Here is an 18,094-nt window from a genome sequence, read left to right as displayed (position 1 = left end):
CAGAAATGTTTTAGTACAAAAAAAACCCAACTAGTGAGCTATTCACAAGTGAATAGAAGAAATACACAAAAGAATGATACAAGAAATGGGATGAAACTGCTTGATGATGTTATGTGGCAAGAGCAGATTAAGAAACAGTATTTCAGATAAGCACCTCACAAAGAAACATGAATAATCCATGATGCTCCTGAAGGAGGCGGGACACAGTCAAGTTGATCTTCCCACTGCCGCCGAAGAGAGCCTCGCGACTGAAGGCCCCTTTGCGCTCCAAAGTCCACACATCTATCTCCTCTTGGCAATATGCAAAGGTGCAGTGGCCAGGATATCTACACTCCTCTTCAGCAGCAACATCTAAACATAAAAAGGTTGGAAGGTTAATTTGAGACACAGCCCATCACAACCAGCTGGCTGAAAGGCTCAGCTCTTGGGAGAACATCTTTAATACATTTTGTGGACTCAGGCCATTCATTGGTTTTGCGTGGCCTGCATCCACCCAGTATCACATCACACAATCCCGTCTTTCCTACCAATTTGGGGGAGGGTATTAAGTTCAGCTCATCAAGGGCTGAATGTAGCACATGACCTCACCACCACTATATTGTAACATCTCCCCACCCACCCTACCAATATGTTAAGCTTTTATCAGCTCTGAGATGTAAATACAAAGGTTTGTTCCCATGGGTTCTGTGATCCCAAGAATAATCTTGCCAAGGTTTGAAAGAGGAGAGGCAAGGAAAAAGGATATGATCCAATGTATATAAAAACCTGAGAACCTATAGGCCATTTGCTAATTCACATCCTTGTCTCTGAACACTTCAGAGAAGCTGCTGAAAGAACATATAAGGAAATACAGCACTCCACCCCTAGGAAGAGGGGGTCACACAACTCAATGCAACTGAGTGTCTTATGTTTTCCTCTGAGCAAGCAACTGGCATTCATCCCAAAACTGGCTCCTTACCTTTACAGATATAATAGGGGCCGACATACTGTGTCTTTGTAGGCCTTGGTCTTATTTTTTTCCAGGATTTATCTTCAGAGTTCTTTATTCTACCAATAAGGATGTCCTTCTTGCATTTGTGCTCTAGATTGGGATGGTACGTATAATCTAGTAATTTAGGGCCTAAAAGAAAATGGGATAAGAGATCACCTGTCACCAAACTGCATTCTAAAGACAAGCAGAGGTCCACCGAAGACCTTTCTCTTGTGTTCACACATCTGAAAAACTAAACCAACAGCTTCACTTTCACACAGCTTCCAATTTGCAAAGCTGACATTCAGTCATCACAGCCATTATCTTTCCAAATATTTTATGTTATTTATAGGCTGCCTTTCTCATGGAGACTCAAGGCAAATTACACAGTGCAAATCAATACAATCAACAGCTGGGACATTCAGTAAACAAAAACAGGGCATGCATTGCTGAAATTTGAATACAGAGATGAAACACTGCTCCAGCAAAATTTGTTGTAATTTATTAAACAATGCAGAAACTAACCAATAGAAGCATATCTACATCAACAGGTGACCATATACGGAACAAGAAATGCCAGATTTGCAAGTTGGATTAAGAAAAGGAAGAGGCACAAGAGAACATACTGCAACTTTACAGTGGTTACTGGAGCGTACACCAAAGAATTTCAGAAGAAAATCAGTTTGTGTTTTACAGATTACAGCAAAGCCTTCGACTATGTGAATCATGAATGGGTTAAAAAGAAATAGGTGTGCCACACCATTTGATTGTTTTGATACACAACCTGTACTCTGGACAAGAGGCTGTTAGGACAGAATATGGGAAAACAGAATGGTTTCCAGTTGGAAAAAGTGTCAGACAAGAATGTATTCTATCTCCCTATTTGTTCAACCTATATGCAGAACATATCATCAGGAAAGCAGGAGTAGATTTAGAAGATGGTGGAGTGAAAACTGGTGGAAAGTACATTAACAACTTGAGATATGCAGATGACACCACAATACTGGCAGAAAACAGGGAAGACTTCGAAATGTTTACTGACGGTTAAAGGACAAAGTGCAAAAGGAGGATTACAGCTGAACTTCAAGAAGACAGAAGTAATGATTATTGAGCAATTATACAAATTTAAGGTTGACAATGAAGAAACTGAAGTTATTCAAGATTTCTATTCCTTGGCTCAATCATCAATAAAAGGGAGACTGCAACCAAAAAATTAGAAGGAGAAGGGCAGCCATGAAGCAACTAGAAAAGACCCTTAGGATAACGATATCAACAACATTCAGGACAACTTAATGCCCACTCAGAGCGGTTTACAACGTGTGTTATCCTCACAACAATCACCCTGTGAGGTGAGTGGGGCTGAGAAAGCTCTGAGAAACTGTAACTGACCAGTTGGCTTCAAGTGGAGGAGTGGGGAATCAAACTCAGTTCTCCAGATTAGAGTCCTGCCGCTCTGAACCACTACAACCAAACTGGTGGATGTGTTGCTGGGGACCAAGATGAAGATCATTCTTACTGGCGTATTCCCCATTACTATGTATGGATGTGAAAGTTGGACAATGAAGAAAGCTGACAGGAAGACAATTGATTCATTTGAAATGTGATGTTGGAGGAGAGTTTTGCAGATACTATGGATAGCACAAATAAGGGGGTTCTGGATCAAATGAAGTCTGGACTGAATTCTCCCTAATAGCTAAGACGATAGAACTGAGGCAATTGTATTTTGATCACATCAGGAGAAGACAAGATTCACTGGAAAAGACATGAATGCTAGGAAAAGTTGAAGGCAGAAGGAAAAGAGGAAGATGCAACACATGATGGATTGACTCAATAAAGGAAGCCACAACCATCTCTCTCAGCAAGTCTGACATAAATTCATAGGGTCACCATAAGTCGAAAGTGACTTGATGGCATATGAAATACACAGACCCAGTAGTAATAGTCTACAGATTGTGCTCCTTCACCAAAATACCTCTCTGAACCATTTCCTCTTGAGTAAAAAGCATCTAAGTAAAACGCCCTCCTGAATAATTCAGTTTTACAGTTTGCTGAAGGCCAAGAGAGAGGGAGCTTCCCTCGCCGCTTCAGGCAGGCCATTCCAAAAGGGGGGGGGGGGCTATCATCACAAAGAATGTGCCTATGTGGGCAGCTGTTGATCTTGCTCATTTCCAGGGTGGTATCTGTAGATGAGCGAAGCTGCTGTGGCAGAGACTGCAGGAAGGAAATAATATGCATGCTCCACCTAGCTCCCGAAAATAATCGAGCTGTGGCGTTCTGCACCAGCTGGAGTCTCCAAGCTGTCTTTGAAGGGAGGCTTATGTAGACTGCATTACAGTAGTCTCAATATTACTGTGGTATGAATCCAGGTGGCCACATCAGCCATATCAAGGTAGCTGGAAATCTTCCAGCCTAGTAAGACTTGGGAGAAAACCTTTTTGGCAACTGCATTTACTTGCAGTTGCATTTACTAGCAGCAGTGCTGGATTCAGTATAATCTCATGTTTCTTAACTAAGTCAGCAAGGGTCAACTGAATCTCATCGAAGCACAATGTCCTTCAATACTTCCACTTTCCCAACCAGCATCACTTCCATCTTCTCTGGACTGAGTTTTTTTTGCTTTTAGCCATTTGACCACAGCTGTCAGACAGCAACTCAGGACCTTTACTGCATTTGGACAGCAAACTATGGGGTATTATCTGCATATTAATGACATTCGATTCCATAGCTATGAACCACTTCTCCTAAAGGCTTTACAAAGAATCAGAATAACACAGGGGATAAGATTGAACCTTATGGGACCCTGCAAGGTAATTCCCACACTGAGGACAGCTGGTCACCAACAGCAAACCTTTGTGTCCATTCCATGAGGAACAATTTAAAACAGCCCAAGGCACGTTCCCAATACCCACTTCAGCCTCCAAATATCTCAACAGGATGGCATGGTCTACTGTATCAAAGGCTGCAGATAGATCCAGGAGGAGCAACAAGAAAGCATGGCCATTGTCTATCTTCAGGTGGAGGTCATCAAGTAAGGCCATCAGAATCATCTCAGTCCCATAGCCCAGCCTGAAATCAGACTGAAAAGGGTCTAGAGCACACATTTCTCCGAGAAGCATCCAAGGTCAAATTCTATTTCCTAAGAACCTACAGTGCATTAATTCGGCACCAAACTGCTTTTTGGGAAACCCAGATTTAGCCACTCATTCTACTGTCTTAATTTTTCAAGACCTTATGTCCTGCGGTGTTCTAAAACTGAATTTCCCAATTCTCCTCAGCACACTGAGAGAATAGAAAAGGAGTCTGTTTTAAACAGAGAAAGCCCCGCAACCCCTACCAGGAAAGCAATATACACACTGTGGTCTGTGACTGCTATCTAGAATGAAAAGGCAGTTTGCTTCAGGAATTAAGCCTGATGAGTCCATCTTAGAAGCATCTATTTTCAACTTCTACACACCAAATTCTGAAGAACTTGTCAAGTTCACATACGTTGCACGCTGAACACAGAGAAGGGAACTCAGAATCCACAGGCATTAACAAACATTTGGTCAGCAACAGGTATTTTCCCAAGCTGATATGATCCATGTCAAACCTCTGATTATTGCTACAGGGCTGAATTTTACGCCACGGTGGCAGAGGGGGCTGGAAATGAATGTTTCCTGCCCTTGCCATTCAATACCTTCGCAACTGTGAGAGCCTCAAAAAGAAGATGCAGAGAACTAGGAGACTGCAGAAGACGGAGACTGTGGCTCGCTTCCACCCAACCCTCAGTATCATCTACAAGGCAGCTGCCGGGGGAAAGAGAGGCAGGGAAAGACTGCTTCTGCCAGACTCTTAACATTGGTGTGGCACAGAGTTCCCTTGCCAATGCAGTAACTGGACTTCAGTGGAGAAAGCAACATTATTCAGCACATTTAGTGAACTGAAGTGCTGTATTCTTATGTCTGCTCGCCCTGTCCTTCAAGGACACTTTGAGAGGCCACATGAGCAATAAGATAAAGGGAAGGGAAGGAAGGCAGAAGTGGCAGCAGCTTCTGTGGCTCCTGTAGCTCCTTACCCGTTTTGACAAAGCACAACTGGCAGGCCTGCCTGAGCTCGTGTGTGCCTTCCAGGGGATTCCTTGCAACTAAGGAGGATGCAGACACGGGCACGTTAACAGGGCCACTGCTAAATACACTTGAGTAGTCATTCCGAGCCGGACCGGAAATCCCAATGTAGTTCTCAGACCCAAACAAACTAGTTGGCCCATTCATCTGTTGGAAGAAACAAAGTTCTTTTTATTCTGGTTTGTAAACTGACGTGTAGGAATGTTACTAATATTAAAGCAGTACTTTAAAAAAAAGTTCAGTCTCATGTTTCCTATATATTTCTGCCTCCAAGATCATGTTTCGGTCAGAATTTGGAAGAATGAACAAACTAAATTTGAATAGCCAAAATCTATTGAAAGTCTGCACAGATACTTACACGTAAAAGAGGAGAATTGCTGTTTAATGCTGATGTGCTATCTCTACAAGTAGAGTTGGGTAAATCTGAAGGGTTACAAGAAAAAAAAACTGAGTTAGGTTGTATACACTTCTCATGCAGGCAAACTGAAAAGAGCATTGTCTTTATTAATCTTTGCACTAGGCCACTGCCAAGTACTTGGCACAGCAATTCTCAAACATGCTGTAAGAGGAGCAGAAATTGCACCTGCAACAGCCAAACCACCATATTGGATTCACTCATTACTCTCTAAATCCTGGAGTGGAAAAATCCAATCCAACAGGGCTCTAAAGTGTGGGAAACACTGATCTGACATCAGCCACGTATGAAAATGTTCAGTGATTTTAATTGGCAGGCCATCCTTACCAAAAAGTGGCCTACCTTGTAAGACTGTAGCTTTCTTCAAGAGAGTTCATTCTATGGCCCTCTAGTTCAGTGAGCTTTCCTCAGCTGTTTGCTACATTTCTTAATTGGGCAAGGTTGCTTTTATGCAACTTCCCCTTTCTGTTAGGTTTTTAAAATTAAGACTGACATCTTACCTCTTTTAGAATCACTGATTGAAAAAGTACTTAAAGAACGAAAGTTGTCCAGGGAGGAAACCAAGGGCTGGGAATACATTTCAGAGAAGGCAGCAGCAGGAACAAAGCCAGCCCCAACCGGCAAAGTCCCAAGCAAAGGGGTAGAGAAAGGGATGCTGGGGGCGATGGTGGCCACGGGAACAGCTCCTCTGACAACAGTGCTTGGCTAGAAAAGAAGGAAAATGTTTCTGTTTAATGCAAGCAAGATGATCCCAGACTTTCAGGAAACAGTCTTCTGTGCTAGAGTTGTATTAGAGCTTTCCTATACATTGCCTTAGCCATTGGAAATTCACATCTGTTGCTGATACAATGCTGAACTGATGCTAACTTTAAAATGGGACTTTACTTTTATATTGGTTTTATTGGCTTAACTGGTTTTATAATTGCTGCTAATTGCAATGGGCAGGGGATTTAGGATGTAGTCTGGAGGTAAAAAACTCAAGATTCCAGATTTCTTGCAGAATCACCATGGCTACACAGGATCCTATCTTTGCAAAGACTTACTCATGTGTGTTACTAGGACTCTGCAGTGTCAACTTGCTCCTAAATGCAGCCAGATTACTTTCTAAAGGTGACTGCTTAAACTTTCTATAACAAACTGCATCAGCCCATGGAAATCTCTTACACTGCAAACACCCCTTCCTTCCATGGAAAACCAATTCTGGAGGAGAAATTATTGCAGAAGACTGAGGTGGCACAAAACAACATTCCTGGAAAAATCTATATGTGGATTATCTTCTCTAACTTAATTCCAAGGAAAAGGGAGGGCAGCTTACCAGGACACTTTCACCAGGGTCAGATACAGAGTCAAGCAACTCATCCAGTTCATCACCAATAATAATATCTCCATCGCCACAGTCTAAGCAGCTGTCAGGCATAGTAAAAACAGTGCCTCCATTTGTCAGTGAGGCACGAGGGAGAGAACTCTTCTCTGCTGGGGGCGCTACCAGAGACGCAACTGGTAATGGTGCCAGGTCACTTGACACTTCAGTCGTAAAACTGGAAGATGGGGATGAAAGAGTCTGTTCTTTCCAACTGGAAAAATCTGAAACATATTTTGGTTTGGAAAGACACCACCTCAGGATTCTCTAAGCATGAAGTAAACAGAGGTACAGACAATGGCAATGGAAAGTCTCAATCTTGCCTGCTGCTTAAAGCCCTTCAGAACCCTGGGCACCCAGCTCTGCTCCCAAAGACAGGATGCCATGTGCAAGTATCATTTATGCAAAGAATCAAACTTCTGCAGAAAGTAAAATTACAGAACTCCTCTCAAGGCCACCTCCTCATGAATTAGGAAGATTCCCTTCATACAGGGACTTTTGCCCATGCAACCTGGGGCACATGTGGTCCAAAATCTTTCAGCCAGGAACCAACCTAAGTTAGGCTGGAGAATCTGACACTAGTGGAGCGCCAGTCCCTGGTATGGGAGGAAACAAACGCAGGAGGAGGAAGATTCAATCACAGCAGAAGCACAAGCCATGGAAATATGTGGAAAGAAGCAAATGGGAAAAGAGGGGAGCCATTCTGACCTGACCTGTATAAAAATTAAACTGGTGATGAAGCAGAGAATTGCTCTTTATATACAACTTGCCACATTAAGGTAGTTCAAGAAGCCTCACCTGATTCAATATCTTCTACAGAGGAATTTGAACTCTGCAAGGAAGCAAAATATCTGTTACGAAGTTTGCCCAGCAAATGCTTCAGGCAGACATTTTTCTATTGACTTCATTTGTAGCTTGCCTTTCAAGGCAGAATACACAGCATAAGACAATGCAATCAAATAGCATAAGGCGTCCAAGAAACCATGTAATAGGAATAGGATCACAAAACATTAGAAAAATGCAAAAAAAGTATCAGACATGACATCAAAAGCCAAACTTCAGCCTATTTCAGAAATTCAAGCCTAGCAGGCCAACAAAAATGTGAAACCCAAAAATGCTACTGTGAGAACAAACCAATGCCGTTTTCAAAATGCTAAAGCACCCAATGTCCTTTCATGTTTTATTATAAACATTAAGCAAGTTGGAAAAGCAGAGGATACACTGCCTGAGCAGGAACTCTGCCAGCCTTCATGGGAAATGTCCTATATATTCTTGCCAATAAACATACTACTTCCTTCAAACAGTAAACTCCATCAAGCACATTATGTTTTATTTCTAATAGTAACTTCACAAACCTGGCTCATTATTCTGCTGTCAAAAGCTGGCACACAAACAGCGGAAAACATAAAGGCCACTTATTTATACTTCAAAACTGTTATTGGGCTTTGGAAATGTCCCAATATTTGAAGGTGATGGGAGTCTGGCATCTGTTAGGATTCCCATTTTCACTCTAAGAGGGAAATTGTGCCATCAATACGCAAAAGTTCCGTTCACATAAAGATAGCATGAATTCTTACCTTACTTGACAATTCTCCAGAAACAGGGTTGGAGGGAGGCTGCAATCAAACAGATGTTTGTGAGCAAATGATAGGGAAGATCCAGGTTTAAAAGCAATGTTGTAAAACAAAAAACACCCAACACCATGAACTTACTTTTGCCCGAATGTAAGCTTTTCTTATTTTTAATCCTAGCTTCTGAGCAAGTTCTTGAGTTAATTTTATTACACTTTCATCCTATTTAAAAACAAAAACAAGAATGTGAGAGATATTCCCAGCATATCCCATAAAGCAAGATGTGTGAGAGTTTCAGAGCACAAGAGAACAGAACCCATCCCTCATCACTAGCATCTTTTCAGAAGATTCTTGCCTATTTAAACTGGGCACAAAGGCTGAATGACAGAATTTTAAGTCCATGCCTCCAATATACCACCCCAGCCCACAGGATGAGGCTGCATTAACAGACCCTAAGCTTTCTTAGTATCATTCAGCAAGAACATTCTAACGCGCATTATTCCCCCAATGAAGAGGAGCAACAAGACTGATAACTGGCCAATAAGATTTTCTTACTTGTGGTACTGCAAGGGAACATTTTGCTACAGCATCATAAGCCTCCTTGTATCTCCCCAGCTCTTTCAATGCTTTGGATTTCCGGTAGAGTGCTCGGAAATTGTTTTCGTTCAGTTTTAAAACAATCCCGCAATCTTCTAGAATTTTATCATGCAAGCCCTGCACCAGTAAACAACAAAAGGAAATGGCTTAAACATTTGATGACTAAAATCAAGGGATGTAAGGCTCAGGCTCATTGAGCTATAGAATCTAGCTTCTAGACATTGTGTGTGTCAGACAATACGTGACCTTCTCTTAGCAAGGGGACCATGCAAACTTTTGAATTCCAGTCACCAACAAGCCGAAGAACTACTGCTGCTCCATACAATGAAACCAAAGCCAGGCTTTCTGTCTCTAAGAGCTTAGCACTCCTTCCCATCCATCCCCTGGGTCCCCCTGCCTGTTCAACCAGCTCTACAGCACTCCTTCAACTGTCACAGCCTCTTCCCAGCCCTTGCCTGCAACCCTCCCTTCCCTCCTACATTATCACAACCCCATTTCTTCAAATTCTCCTTTTCACTGCCTCTCATCCATCACTCTCTCTCTGCACTGCCAATGCCCCTCCTTTTCCACACACCCCTCCTGCTCACTGCAACAAGGGCTGTGGAGAATCTTTTCTGTGCCTAAACCTTAAGGGAACCCACAAAGCTGGAACGTGTCCCAACATTCCTTTGTTACTACCCAGTCAGAGCAGGAGAGAGGAAGGCAAAGGGCGCCCACCTACCCTCAGCCCAGTTATGCTGAAGCTCCATTCGCCACTTCCAGTGCAGCTGCCTTACTAACTACTGCAAACACTCAGCCCTCATCAACCTGCCAGGCATAGACCAGAGGAATCCCTTGCAGGGCACTCAATATTTCCTGGATACACAGAACCTTCTCTTGCCTCCATACCTGGCCCTATTTTATAACTTGCATTATTTGCTCAGGAGCCCAGAATTCAGACTTATAGTGAAATTTTGCTCATGCCAGAAAAAGGATGGGTGGGTGGGGGTTTCCTCTGCCAGCCTCACCCTCATATATTATGCCCACTTCAGAACGGACATTCTAGAATTCTGGGGCTGTTTTTTTTAGTATGTACTCCACCCAATTAGTTAAGAGAAAGTGTCTCTGGCCTCTGGAAGGCTTGAGAAGTGCTACTTGCCCTCTCCTCAGTTGCCAACTAGAGACACAAGAGATGCAACACATGGCTGGTATCCTACTTTCAAGGTCAAGGGACTGATCACCCACTTTTGAAGCAGAGCTCAAAGTACTCAAACAACAATTTATATATCACATACCTTCTTAGAATAACATGCTATACGGTTCACGTGCATTCTTTCTACTATTTCATCAGAAATGTGGATTCCTTCTGTATTGGCATAATCTGCTATGTTTAAAGCTTCTGAGTAGTGATTCAGTGATCCTTCCCAGTCACCTTCACGGTATGCATCGTTCCCTTCATTAAACAGATTTTTAACAAGTTCTCGAATGAATACCTGAAATACAAAGACTTGGTGAAGTGATTACAGGCTGATGTATACCTTTGAATTCTATTAGCAGTCTTTTTTCTAGTAATGATTGCTAGTGTCTCTTGAAGCAGCAACAGATAGGCTAGCCGATACCAGGTCCTAGGAACATAACTGCTGCCAATAGGACAGCAGTGAATAAATAAGGGATGGAGAAGGTATTCAAATGCCTTTCTCTGCCTGCCACAGTTTCACAGAATTAACTCATGGTTCTGGTACAAAGAAACAGCGATACGTCAAAGCTTTCAAAACTGAGGAGTGCCTCACTTTGCTATCCTTATCTGAAACACTCTTCATGTATATTCCTACTTTTCAGACCACTGTCTCCCAAAATGACTCCTTTCACAGGCCACACAAGGGAAGGGGAGAGGAAGGTGATCTGTCTGCCTAGGTCAGAAGGAAGTGAGCATGGATAGCCACCTAAGGCTAGGCCAGCGTGCCAGTTTTCCATGGTGTTCTACTTTGAAGGGAGAGGGCGCAATCTCACAGCGGCCAGACTACCCCTCCCCTACTGCCTCCGCGCAATGGCTAATGATGGGAAGGGACACTAAGTGGCCAAATAGCATACCATTACATAAAGTTTAGAAGCAAGCAAAGTTACCTCATATTGCTCTTGTGTCCCTGGGTAGGGCAATGTAGATCTAGGAGAAACCAAAAAAGAGACTTTAAAATAAAAGCAGGCCTTCCCCAAATGCTGTATACCTGGAAAACTGGGGAGAAAAAGGCACCGAAAGTTTTTTTTACTTGTGGTTGCTACAAGTAAAGGTAACGTATTTGGGGGAACCTCTTCTGTAAATCTGAATCCTTTCCAAGCTCAACATCATACAACCTGATGGCCTCTGGCCTTTGACCATTCCGGCCTAAAGTATACGTGTCAGGCTTTAAAACCTCCCTTAAAACTCTTTTTGATGCAACACAGATTAACTGGGCCATCCCTCTGGAGCGCCCTTCAGTCTACTTCACAATGCAGTTGTTAAGGCCCAAGTAAGTAATTAGCAATGCTTTGAACCCCGGAGCCCAACCAGTGCTACATAATTCAAACCTGCTCTAGAAGTTATTTGGCCAGATGCAGAGTATGACAGCTAACAGAATGAACCCAGAAAGCCACAGCCCAAAGCTGCATTCAGCAAGCAATTAGGGTCTTCACCTGAAGCTCGATGGTAATATTTATTCTGTTTCTGTCCTGTTTTTTGACCACAAAGCCCTCCAATAGAGGTATAAGAACAATGACCTACTCTAGAGGTAGGGTTTACTGAGCTGCCGAATTCCCACACTGGATTCCCGCTATCCTTGCTTTCTATTCGCCGACCCTTTGAAATTGTTTGTGCCTTTACATTCCCAAGTTTACCAGTGCAACCATATAGTCCATAATGTCTGCATTTAATAAGACAGTGGTAGCCAGTTCATGCCATTCAGATCCCACTCACCACACCAGAAAGGACTGGGGAGGGAACTGGCTGCCTGTTGTCCAAGACACTTGGCTCTTTCTCTTTTTCAGTCAAAGCAAATGTCATGGTCTGTCCCAGGCAATTCCTTTGCCAGAGATAAGGTAGCAGTTCAACTCAAGAACCATTCCTGAAGCCAATGTATGGTTGAAGGAGACTGGGCCTACGAACAAGGGTTAACAACCTCTGCAATCCTACCAGAATCATGGCCGATCTGCAGACTACAGAGAATGGTCTGCATGGAGGAAATGGCAGCTTTGCAGGGCAGACTCTACAGCATAATATCCCTGTGAAGATACCTCCCCAAACAACACCCTCTCCCATGTCTCAAAACATTTCATAAGGCAGAGTTGGGAGTTCAGCATTATCCATGCATGACTGACAGGAGCTCTTGACAGACTGAGGTGGAGAAGAGTCCAGCTCAACATCTACCACATGCAAGACTGAGGCTTTAATCCTGAGCCACAGTTCCTCCACAGAAGCAACTGTCTGGGAGGCTACTGGCATGGAAAATGAACTACCACCTGTATTAAAACAGAGAAGCTATGCAGTGCTGAGTCGGAGCCACAGAGAAAGGTGGAGCATGACAAATACTTCATGCTTTTGCATGGACAGGGCACTCACGAGACACAGAGTTCAACCCTTTGGGGGGAAGTTTCTCTGTATTCCTGAATGTTTAGGTAGCTTGTTTCTTATACCCATATCCTGCTTTGCCATTCTCAGAAACATTTATTCAGAACAAAAGCCTGTTGTCCACCCACATGACATGGCTGCTTCAGTACTGTTGTCAGTAGCACAGTCAAATAGAAGGCAGATCGTATGGAGTGAATCTGTGGTCATCTGCTTATGTTGAAAGGCCAAGCTGGCTAATCATTATATTGTACACAAACAACCATTTCTTAAACCAATTTTTTTTGAGGGAGGAGGGGGGAGACTGCATCATGTTTTAAACCAACACAAGTACAAATGTTAAAAAAACACCACCGTGTCCAACAATGTCAACGAATGAGGAGGCCTTACTGTATAAACTGCAGCCCTTTTTTAATATCTTGCTGTCTGATGCTTCTATCCACGGAAACATTGGACATGTTATCATGAACATCCACTTCTTCAGTATGCAGCTTCTAAAACAAAGAGAGCAGTTGGTCGGTCAATTAGGATATCAGAAATCATTTACAAAAAGAAAAGACTTATCTATGGAAAGGAAATGGTACATTTTTTTAACAGCCAGAAAACACCACATGGGAAAAAAAGTAGAAAATGTGCTTGTTTCATTAACTTCAGCTGTCCGAACAAAGCCTTAAAAGAGAATCTGGCTTCAGGATGGGCTACAGGAAGAGACAGCTTTGGTCGCTCAGTTTGAATGTAGCCAATGGTCATGAGTCTCTGTTGCTTCTCCTGGATCTATCTGCAGCCTTTGGCACAGTAAATCATGCCACCCTCTTGATGTGCTTGAAGGCAGAATTAGGTATCAAGGAATGTGCTTTGGACTGGTTTAAATCATTCCTCATGGATCAGACTCAAAGGATTGCTGTTGGAGATCAGCTATCCTTTAGGAGAAAAAATCCATAGCTACAGAATAGGATGTCATCAATATGTGGATGACACCCAGCTTTGAATCTCTATCCAAATCCCTCTGGTGATGTCAGGCAACGATTCGAGACAGCTACAGTCAATTGGCTGAAAGCAAACAAATTGAAACTGATCTCAGACAAAACAGAAGTGAGGCTGGTTGGGAAGGAGGCAACACTGAAAGACATTGTGCTCCCCACTTTCATTGGGGTTCAGCTGACCCTTGCAGACTGAGTTAAGAGCCATGGGGTTATACTGGATCCAGCACTGCTGCTAAAAAAAGCAAGTCAATGCAGTTGCAAAAACTGCCTTCTACAAACTTTGCCTAGCCCAGAAGATGGCCCCCTACTTTGACATGGCCAACCTGGCCACCTGGATCCATTGTCTGACTTGACTACTGTAATGCACTCTACATCAGTCTCCCTCAAAGTCAACTCAGAGACTCTAGCTGGTGCAGAATGACGCAGCTTGATTATTATCAGGAGACAGGCAGAACATGCGTATCACTCCCATTCTGATCACTCCCATTCTGCAGTTACTCTACTGGCTACCCATCAGTTACCTGGCTCAAATCAAACTTCTGGCTGTCACATACAAAACCCTTTATAGCCTTGGTTCCTCATACCTATGGAACCACCTCTGTTCCCTATGCTCTGCTACAGCAGCTTCGCTCATCTGAACAGGACCTTCTGCGGGTCCCACCTTACTAATGAGCAAAATCAGCAGCTGCTCGTACATGTTTATTCTCTGTGATGGCCCCCACCTTATGGAATGGCCTGCCTGAAGAAATCAGGAAAGTTCCCACTCTCCCAGTTTTCCAGAGTCTGCAAAACTGAATTGTTCAGGAGGGCTTTTTTGCACAGATGATGGGGCAAGTGCTGTAAGCCTTAGTGAGATGCTCTGATGAAGGGATGGGGACTGTAGACTATACCCATGCATACTGTGTGTTGCTGTTTGTTCCTACTGAGTGGTTTCCATATTGTTTAATAGCTCATGTCAAATTGCTTATGTTTTGTTTCAGTATTCTATCACCACTGTATTGGATTTTCTGCTTGTTTGCATTTTCTGTAACCTATACCCTATTGTATTGTCTATTTGAATGTCTCAACCATTTATACTGTGTAATCTACCTTGAGTCTCAGTGAGAAAGACAGAATAATACTAATAATATTATTAATAAGGTTCTTGGATAAAATCCAAGTCAACGAAGGACCAAAAAATTCCAGCCAAGACATCTGGTGGACTCAGATCACATAATAATTTTAACTGGCAGTCAACCCAAACCATATGCCAGATGCTCGATAAACTGAGCTTCAGAGACAAACCAAATAAATGAAACGGAAAATCACGTACAACTGAAAGCCTTTTCACTGTGCCCCAAGCACAGCAGTTCTGCTGAAACCAAATTCAGAGCTTCAAACAAGCAGCACAAATGTATTTGAGAAGGAGATACTGAAAGAATTCTAAAACAGAATGAACCTTCTACAAAAGCAAGAAACAAATCTGCAGTTCTGTATATCTGGCTGCAATATTAAGCTCTAACCAAGCTAAGAGTCACAGCTAACATGACAAGCAGAAGATACAAACAGCTCTGCAGCAATTCCAAATCATTCTCATTGACTTGACTTAGCATTCACTATTAAGCTGCACCAGACACTTAGAAACTTGCACCTGGCTTTCTGCTGCCACAGGAATTCTTTCAATTGCTTTGGAATTCCAGCAAAAACCAAAGGACACCTTATAAAAGGAAACGGACCACACTGAGCATTGCTGGGGGGGTGGGGGGCATAGCCAGGGCCAACACAAATCCCTGAATGGAATGCTAGAATACTTTGAGACTGAAACAATACAATTCTTGACAGATCAAAGAGTCCAGTAGCACCTTTAAGACTAACCAATTTTATTGTAGCATAAGCTTTCGAGAATCACCGTTCTCTTCGTCAGATGCATGGAGGGCAGAAAGAAACTGGTCAAATATAGAGGAGGAGAGGGGAGGGGAGGAGGGATGTAAACAACTCCTTTGATATGGTCTGCATGAACTCCATATCAAAGGAGGTGTTTACATCCCTCTTCTCCTCCTCTCCTCCCCTCTCCTCCTCTATATTTGACCAGTTTCTTTCTGCCCTCCATGCATCTGACAAAGAGAACTGTGATTCTCGAAAGCTTATGCTTCAATAAAATTGGTTAGTCTTAAAGGTGCTACTGGACTCTTTTTGATTTTGCTACTACAGACTAACACGGCTAACTTCTCTGGATCTATTCTTGACAGAATTACTACAGTCAATGTTCACTGATTTAAATGGGCTTAAACTGGGATAACTCTACATATGATTACACTATAAGACCTATATTATCCATAATTACACAGCTAGCAATTATAAAGGAGGTAGAAAAAGGGAAGCACAAGATGCATTGAAAACCTTCAACAGCTCAACAGGAACAAGAATTTTAAGAAAGGTTGCTTTACATTCCAGAGTCACAAACAATAATGAGATTCAGAGACTATGTTTGTTAAACGGGAAGAAACTACACTTTTCTGAGCAAATGTTTATACAGAACATGCCTGAGAGCAACAGGGGCACAGAAATTAAGCTCTACCACAAAAGGTACCCCCACATCCTATTTTATCCCTGTGAAGAAGGGTGGAAACAGAACCAGGATCACATCACAGCAGCAGGTGGGAAAGTGATGGATCCAGGTTATTGGGAAACACACGGATAATGGCTCCCCCTCCCAGTGCATCCTCACCTTGCCATCAAAATGCATCAACATGGAAGAGATAGACAGAGTTAAAACATGGTGATGGAGATAAACAAAACCACTTTGCTTGCTGTTTCTCCACTGACCTGGGGGGGGGGCACCGCCAAGAGAGCAATTTTAGATTTTAAAACATGGGCTTTTGACCACCAGTAAAAAGTATTCACCTGGAAGCCATAAAACCCTTTGTTGACAAGCTGAACGAAACTGATCAAAGGGTGGGCTTAATTGAAAGCGAGGTGAAAACCATTAAGGCAGCAGCGGGGGGGGGGGCAGAAAAGTCTGCTCTGGAAAGTGCGTCACTTGTGAAGGCTACAAAAAAGGAGCTGAAGTTGGTGGAGAACCAGCTGATCGGGCTACAGGTGGAACGAACGCAGACAATTTTGCGTCTCCAAAACGTGAAAGAGGAGGAAAATGAGGATCTGTGGGATTTGGTCTCGGAACTACTGGCGACACCCGCGAGGACAACTAAAGAAGAGGTTAAAAGCGCCATTTTGGAGGTCCGTCGGGCTTCTTCAAAATATGCAACAAAGCGACAGTTGCCTCGTGAGATCATTATTGACTTTTCATCTAAAAAGATTCGGGACACCATCCTATATAACTCATACAATGCGGATTTGGACTTTATGGGTTTGAAAGTCAAGATCTTGAAGGACGTTCCATTTCTAGTCCGGAAACGGCGTTTTAAATATAAAAAGTTTGCAGCTCTTCTGAGGGACCATGGAATAAAGTACAAATGGTTATTCCCGGAAGGAATATGGTTCAGATATAAAGATCAGGCCTATAAGATATTATCAGAAGATCAACTAAAGGATTTTGAGAATAAAAACCCAGAACTCTGCTGCACCGAGAACGAAGAAAAGGAGGAGCCGGAGGGGGGGGAGGAGGAGGAGGAGAGCAACGCAACAGCGGTTGCACAGAGAGAATTGCGTCCGGGACCTAGAAGGGGGAGGAAAGTTTAACCAGAATTTGAAATGTTTATTCTCTGTATGATTAACCACTCCATCATTATTCTATGGAGCTATTTTTGTATTATGACAGTATGAAGGGAAACATTGAAGTGTAGTGTTTAGTGTTTGTAGTTCATTCCCCCCCCCTTTTCTTTTTCCACCCCCATTTGTTCCTTCCCTCTCCCCTTTCCTTGTGATAGTCTGGTGTAGTGTTTTGTAGTTATGAAAATAAAAAAATTTATTAAAAAAAAAAAAGTAAAAAGTATTCACCTAATCACCATACTCTGCCATAACTGGACCATTCAGAAATGCACCTGAACTCTGGAACAATGGGTCTCAACAGGGATACATATACTACCAGTGGGTCACAGCAGTCTTGGTGGGTTTTATAATAACGAAGAATTTGCTCTCCTTCAATCTACATGTCCACCTGCAAGCATGATGTATCGTCTCCTGCCAACTCTACCTGCCATGGATTAACCATCATACCCTTTTGACATGCTAGTAGTAATAACAGAATACCTGTAATAGTATAACTGTCCTCAGAAAAATGTTTTGTTGTTGTATCTATAATGGTGGGACCATTTTTTTTATATGAAAAATTGGTGGGACTTAAGATACAAAAAGGTTGAGAACAAACTGCTCTAGAGGACTGTCTGCTCCTCCCAACTCTAGGACGCTGACTTGCTTGGTCGGGGGCAGCAGCTCTTTTGTCCAGCTGCAGCAGTTCACTAACCAGTCCCTTCCCCCCATTCCCAAGAAGCTCAAGAACACTGGTATCCTAACATTTTTTACTTCAGCTTCTCACGGGGAATAAGAGATTCCTAACTCACAAAAAAAATGGGATCAGCA

At 42.8% G+C, this 18,094-nt stretch overlaps 1 protein-coding gene across 2 annotated transcripts in view; it reads right to left on the bottom strand.

Annotated features, from left to right (window-relative positions):
- ZC3H7A (zinc finger CCCH-type containing 7A) overlaps positions 1–18,094 on the bottom strand; it is a 33,073-nt gene that overhangs the window by 10,914 nt on the left and 4,065 nt on the right. For both annotated transcript variants that reach the window (XM_054992942.1, XM_054992941.1), the window contains exons 2-14: positions 12,984–13,087; positions 11,120–11,159; positions 10,291–10,488; positions 8,975–9,133; positions 8,561–8,641; positions 8,426–8,464; positions 7,647–7,680; positions 6,804–7,072; positions 5,989–6,193; positions 5,432–5,496; positions 5,025–5,220; positions 959–1,120; positions 155–351 (exon numbers count right to left, since the gene is read on the bottom strand). In XM_054992942.1, coding sequence (XP_054848917.1) covers positions 155–351; positions 959–1,120; positions 5,025–5,220; positions 5,432–5,496; positions 5,989–6,193; positions 6,804–7,072; positions 7,647–7,680; positions 8,426–8,464; positions 8,561–8,641; positions 8,975–9,133; positions 10,291–10,488; positions 11,120–11,159; positions 12,984–13,051 — 1,713 coding nt within the window. In that variant the 5' untranslated portion in view covers positions 13,052–13,087. The remainder of the gene's footprint in view (positions 1–154; positions 352–958; positions 1,121–5,024; positions 5,221–5,431; positions 5,497–5,988; positions 6,194–6,803; positions 7,073–7,646; positions 7,681–8,425; positions 8,465–8,560; positions 8,642–8,974; positions 9,134–10,290; positions 10,489–11,119; positions 11,160–12,983; positions 13,088–18,094) is intronic.

The sequence above is a fragment of the Eublepharis macularius genome, chromosome 12, assembly GCF_028583425.1.
Source record: "Eublepharis macularius isolate TG4126 chromosome 12, MPM_Emac_v1.0, whole genome shotgun sequence".
Taxonomy (NCBI): Eukaryota; Metazoa; Chordata; class Lepidosauria; order Squamata; family Eublepharidae; genus Eublepharis; species Eublepharis macularius.
The sequence above is the reverse complement of the archived record's forward strand: the minus strand, read 5'-3'. Positions and strand labels throughout refer to the sequence as shown.